This window comes from Crocodylus porosus, unplaced genomic scaffold (genome assembly GCF_001723895.1).
Source record: "Crocodylus porosus isolate Cpor-Errol unplaced genomic scaffold, CroPor_comp1, whole genome shotgun sequence".
In the NCBI taxonomy this organism is placed as follows: Eukaryota; Metazoa; Chordata; order Crocodylia; family Crocodylidae; genus Crocodylus; species Crocodylus porosus.
The window spans coordinates 25,076,497-25,082,888 of record NW_017728910.1 but is presented as its reverse complement, the minus strand read 5'-3'; the positions used below and the strand labels follow the sequence as shown (position 1 = coordinate 25,082,888).

At 49.8% G+C, this 6,392-nt stretch overlaps 1 protein-coding gene across 1 annotated transcript in view; it reads left to right on the top strand.

Annotated features, from left to right (window-relative positions):
* The window catches only part of SST (somatostatin), a 9,465-nt gene extending 8,574 nt beyond the window's left edge, over positions 1-891 (top strand). The window contains exon 2 of the mRNA XM_019532539.1: positions 350-891. Within this exon, the coding sequence (XP_019388084.1) occupies positions 350-562 (213 nt within the window). The 3' untranslated portion in view covers positions 563-891. The remainder of the gene's footprint in view (positions 1-349) is intronic.
* The last annotated feature ends 5,501 nt before the right edge of the window (positions 892-6,392 follow it).

Sequence of the window (6,392 nt, the reverse complement as noted above, 5' to 3'; positions counted from 1 at the left end):
GGACTGGGCTGCGCCGGGGACAGGAGCGCGGGGAGGTGTCCGCGGTGCTGGCGCTGTCCCGGGTGCTGAAGCAGGGGCTGCCGAGGACAGGGGCGGCCGCAAGACCCGCGCTCGGCATGGCCCCGGCGGGTTGGAGGGGATCGGGGTCTCGCACGTCTAGCAGAGGTCTGTCCTCGGCGGGCTGCTACTGGTTTTGCCGGTAGGCTGGGAGAGGGGCTGGGCAGGGGCTGTGCTCTGGAGAGAGGCGACTTTTGGCCCCAGGGGCGATGGGGGCTGGCGAGGGGCAGGACCGGCTGGAGGGAACAGGCGCTGACGAGCTCCTTTCTCTCCCCCTCTGCCTTCCCCGAAGGAACTGGCTAAGTACTTCTTGGCGGAGTTGCTCTCAGAGCCAAGCCAGACAGAAAACGAAGCCCTGGAGCCCGAGGACTTGTCCCGAGGAGCTGAACAGGATGAAGTGAGGCTGGAGCTGGAGCGGTCCGCTAACTCCAACCCAGCCTTGGCGCCCAGAGAACGCAAAGCAGGGTGCAAGAATTTCTTCTGGAAAACGTTCACGTCCTGTTAGCTGTCGAGCCGCGCCGTTCAGCCCATCCGTCCCATCCCCAAGCCCGCAGACCCCGAGGGGAGCTCTCACGACAGGACCAGAAGACTGTAAATACCCGACCTGCGGTGATGGTGAAATTAAAAACAAACACAAAATCAAAAAAAACAAAAAACAAAAAACAAAAATGGGAGTTTGATTTGGAGCTGTTTTAATAAAATTTTCTGTTTAGATTGTACATGATTTGCTTGAGTTGTGATTTCTGACTAGTTCTTTATGACATTCACTCTGCAGCTCTCTCAGATGTACTATTTTTAATTCTTTGTCGCAATAAAGTTTATGTTTCAAACGGTCACGCTTGGAGTTTTTTGGTCACTGAGGCAAAAAAAGAAGTCGCCTCTTTGACGGGCTTTGTCGTTGAAGGTGTGAATAAAGCACTAGGAGGCAGAAAAAAGAAACCCCCCTCGGCAATGTGTCAGAATCCGCCAGGTTACTGTCTATGAATGGCTGAGCTGAATGATTGCCGAGTCCGCTGCCTACAAGGGCTGCGTACCGTTTTATAGTTAGGTCCAAAAAAAGTCGACATTTCAGTCAATCTTTCGGTCTTGGGGATGGAGCTGAACATCAGGGATGTGTCTAAATTCCTCCACTGCTTTGAAAAGCACAACTTTGCCCTAGAAAAGCAAGGGGCTGCACTGAAGTGCTGACACGCTATGAATGAGTCATACCCCTTTCCCCCCCAAAAAACCCCAGGAAAACCCTCGCACCAAACTAGGCGACCTTTTATTAATTCAATATAATTAAATGACACTCCTGAAGTGTATTAGGAGAGCGTCAAATTGCTTCCACGGTGCCAGTTTTCTCGTCCCTACGAAGCTAAGTGATTGAATGCGACAGCAACTGCTTCAAAACAAAGAGAAAAATACCCGAGTAGCAAATGGCAGGATCCGTTAAATCGGTAGCTGCAAGCCCTTTTCTCGGTGCCCGAACACCACTGAGCACGAAGCCAGGACTTCGTGATATACCGGGGGTAAGAAGGGGGGCCTTATTTGAACAGAAAGAAGACGGGGAATTCCCAGTGAGTCAGCTGTTCTAGCTTTATTGGTTTGTGAGACACTGAGCCAGAAGCCAGTGAGGAGTTCAGCACTTAATATTGAGTTTTCTGCACTTGAGAAGTGTATAATTTGGAGGCAAAGCTCCACTGAGGCATTTTGGAAGCCCTTGCTTCTTTACATAGACTGCTCGGATGGGTTGAATAGTAGCTGAGCTATGCCACGTCCAAAAGCCAGCCTTCCCCGTGGCTTTCCTCTCAGCATAATGCACGGGGGGGGGGGTATCTCTCTAGCTCTCGTTCTCTATACCGGCAGGTGATACCCCCCAAGGCCAAATTCCACCCTGCCTGGCTCAAGAAGACCGATGGGATGCCATCAGTGAGCTGGAAAGGCAAATACGATCCCTTCCACCGGCAAGGCTGCTACATGAAACGACTCGATACAGATTGTATGAGAAGTTTGGAAGCAACGCTTGACTTGCTCATTATAATCATCTTCCACAATTTCATTTTAAAGGCAAAGCAGAATGCCACCTTAGAGACTAACTCCTCCACAGAGCCATGCCTTTTCATCCATTCTTAGCTACTGATGAAGTCGGTTGTTGCTTTAGAAAGCTCCAGCCCCTCTCTGCACCAATTTTTGTCTCCCAGGTGCCACCCTGCCCTGCCCTCTGCCTGACTTCAGACCAACATAGCATTAGCTAGCCACTTCTCCTATTAATCCAAACCTTGCTAACCCCCGCTGCAGGAATGCCCCCGGAGCATCTCTAACCATTCTGGATCTCATCGATAAAAGGCTGGCATCAAAATAACCAGGACACAAATACATCTTGTTTCCTCCAGCAATGAGTGAAAAAGGTGCGTGTCTGACTATGGAGCAAATATATATATATGCATATATATGTGTATGTGTGTGTATATATGCATATATATGTATGTGTGTGTGTGTGTGTATGTATGTATATATTTATATATTTGAAAAACTGGAAAATTTGTCTTAGCACCTGATGCAGCTGGGAAAGCTCCAATTCCGATGCTCTTGTCTTAAGCATGGAAATTGCAAACCCTGCAGCCTATTTCACCTGCTAACCCACTTCAAGGTGCTTTATTTTGGATTAAAGCATTGCTTACTTGGAGCTGGGCAATTTATACCAGTCACGCTGCTTTTCTGAAGGGTACCTGAGGTCTTGATATACACACTTACAGACCCAGCTTCAGCTCAGCACGTACTTTACTTGAGCAGGGAGCTAGCATGGGAGAGGGCACGAGGCTTCAGCAGGAGTGACTCCATGGCTGCTAGCAAATTCCCGGTGACACAGGGAGTCAGGTCCCATTCCCTCGTCTTCCAAGGGCCTTCTTTGTGAACTTGGTCAGTTGATTTCACCTCTCTGGGACTCTGCTTATGCAGCACTAGCAGCCTGGCTCTGTCCTGCCCTGCCTCACAATGGGAGGAAGCTGCATTCAAGACCACTGGGTAGTGAGATAAAACAGTAATGGGGTTCTGCTAATTACCTAAAATGTTGCATGGGCCCTGGCTGCCGGCTGCAGGAGATACCTTGTCTGCCCTACCGGAGGGCCCCTGATCCCCATGGTTGATCCCCCATTTCCTGATCGTTCCTTGTGTCTTGAAAGAAAATCTAAGCAATTACTGCCAGCAAGCTCATTATTCTGCATTGAAACCCCAGTAAGACAGGAATGACTGGGCTCAAATATATATATGTGTGTATATATATATATATGTATGTATATATTTGCTCGATAGTCAGACACGTGCCTTTTTCACTCGTTGCTGGAAGAAACAAGACATATTTGTGTCCTGGAACTTGCAGAAGGGGCCAGAGGCTTGACTATCCTTATAATCTGAGCTCCTATTTCCTGGCATAGAAAGACAATCCTACTTGTGCACAGTATTCCCTTGATCACCTCTCCATCCAGCTTCTTCCAGGGCAGCTTAACACTGCTGACCGTCAGTGAAGCCAATTGCAAATCATAGGAGGTTCCCGAGGGAATCGCCTGTACAACTGAGGTGCAGTAATGCACACTTAATGCAAGCTGCTAGCTTCAGATCCTCCTGGCACCTGCCTAGCTAAAGGTTGTATTTCCAGTGGAGGCATAGTTAGGATTGATGGCATCACAGAGTGTGCAGTACAGTCACTTTAGTCACCCACAGGCTGCATGGCTAATGCTATAGACTCTTGGCCTATGTGGTGTTCTATAGTTGCTGTTGATTTTTATAGACAGTACAATTGCACCAGCAATGTCATGGTGCCAGACACTATACCAACTCATTGCAACAGGCAGGACCCATCTGGAAGAGGTTCAACAGACAAGACAGGCCCAGCAGGACTAAGCCCCCTATTTGGCTGACAAGGCCTAAGAGATGAATCGATCTATTCTGATTCATTTGGCCACTGCTTCCCTACCCAGACTGCATCTGAAGCACCCATAACATTGCAGGCTTACAGTCTGCTGTGCTTCGTGCTTGGGGATCAAGTCTGGGATCAGCCTGGCTAGCTCGCGTGGGAATATTCCCTGCTCACACAAGTCAGTCCTGCTTCGTGTGAGCCGCGTCCGGCCCTGGATCCTGCCTCTCAAAGGCACGGGGAGAGAAGCCGATGGCACCGTTTTGCTGAATTACAGGCATTCCCAATAAAGAGGTGAAGATGGGCCATAAGGGGGGTTGGGGCCAATACACAGATGATTGATTGCAAACATCTATAATGCTCATTTCACAGATGATGCCTTTTATTAGGCCAACTAAAACATCGCAAAAAAAGAAAAAGATCTTTTTCTGCTTGATTTCTTGATTTGCATTGTTTTCTATTGCTGCTAGCACTGCTTCCAGCACCTGGACCAAGCCTCCTGGGTGCCTTTGCAGCGGAGATTCGTACTAGATAACATGAGGAAAAACATCTGATGACCCACACGAAGGTCTTAGAGCTATAGGCTGAAGAATTGAGCTTAGTGAAAACCATCCAAGGGTTTCCAAGCGCTGCATTTTCCCAGCCCCTCTCTGGGAAGTTACAGGTGGTCTCAGGAAGGACTGCTGGTCATGAGCCCCAAGAGGAATGGATTTGCTCTTGTGCATCCCAAACAGAGCGGCCAGCTGATTTCCAAGGCCCATGCCCATCTCCAGCCAGTATCATTAACCCCTCCCTTACGTCTGGGTGCTAAGCTCCCTCACCATGTCCCTGAGTGAAGTGGCATTTCTTCTGGCATTTCCCTACCCCGCATGTCCAAATAAGCTCTAAGCCATGTTGAATTTTCCTTCACTCTTTCCACAACCATAAGAAGGATGAACCCCCCCTGGACCCTCCCTCGCCTTGTCCAAACCCTAGAAACATCAGTGTTGTACCAGTACACGGTTGAATCGTTCCAGTCCAAATGTGGCAGAGCCGAGCCGCGTGCATTCAAGCTGCACAGCAAGGCAGAGAGGTGAATCAGGATCTTATGCATGCAGGAGATGAATATTCAGCCTGGACCTAAGCTGGATTTGCACCGGATAAGAGGATGATGATTATTTCCCTTGCACTGGCTTCATCCAAGAGAAGTCCTAGCAAAGTTCGTAGGATCCTCAGGGCTGCCCTAACTTAGAGGCACTAGGAATACCCCCAGCTTCATGCTCTAATAGCAAATCCCTCTCTCATAAAAGGCCAGAAGTTACAGGATCCTCAAGCCTCTCCAAGAGAAACAGAGCTCTCAACTCCCACTAAATAGCTCTGGACCACATAAGATACCGCAGATGTCTGGGGGAAGTGGGGCGAGCATCCTCCAAACAGAGGCAGTGGGAGCCCCCATTCACCTGCAGCGAGGCAGGAGGACGTTTCATTGACGAGCGAGGGTGAAAAAGAAAGCAATTAACAAACCGCTAGTGTCTCCTGCGAAGGGAACGGTTTGTACTCGCCTCTCGCAGCCCGAGACACTTTCTGATTCTTTGAGAGCTTTTCACTCAGCCAGAATAATGCAGCGCACACTGGCCTCTAGCATGCCTACAAGCCCACGGATGAATCATTCGTTACCCCATAACAAGAGCTAAATGCCGTTTCCTGGAACGAGTGATCAGGGCAGACGCAGGGGCTAGCTTGGAAGGACCTTCGGAGCCAGCGCTTGAGTCTGCGTGTGAGCCATTTGCAGGGCGGGAGGTGGGCATGGCGCTTCCAAGCTGTCGGGCGGCAGCGAGGTGAGTTGCAGCTCGTGCTTGCAACAGGCTGCCTAGGAGAACAGGAGCATCTCCTTCACTGGAGGCTTTTCTGGAGAGGCTGGACAGGCATTTCACAGCAACGGTGTGGGTGCAAGTAAAACCCGCCTCTGTACCCTGGGCTCCCCTCCAGCGCTTGGCTTCAACAAAGCGAGGAGTCAAGTCCTAGCAAACTCTTCCATGAAAGGAGAAGGCTGAGGTGGGGGGATAGGATAAAGGTCTATAAAATCATGAAGGGTGTGGACCGAGCGAATAGGGAGCTGTTGTTCAGGTCTCGAGGGCTACCTGCTGAAATGAGGGGTTGAAACCTAACAAGAAAAAGGCCTTTTTTAAAGCAAGGCGGAGTTAACTTGTGGAGGTTACTGCCATGGGAGGGGGTGAAGGCAGAGAGCAGAGCCAGGTTACAAAAGGCACTGGATAAATTCAAGGATGATAGATCTATTACTGGCTGTTGAACAGGATGGTTGGAGATGTTTCCTCTGCCATCTCTAACCCAATAAATGGTGGATGCAAGGGTGAGTACTGAATAGAGGACCGATCGCTCTAGAGGGATCTGGTTCGATGCCCTCCGTGTCTGGCATCTGCCCCTGCTACTGTCAGACACA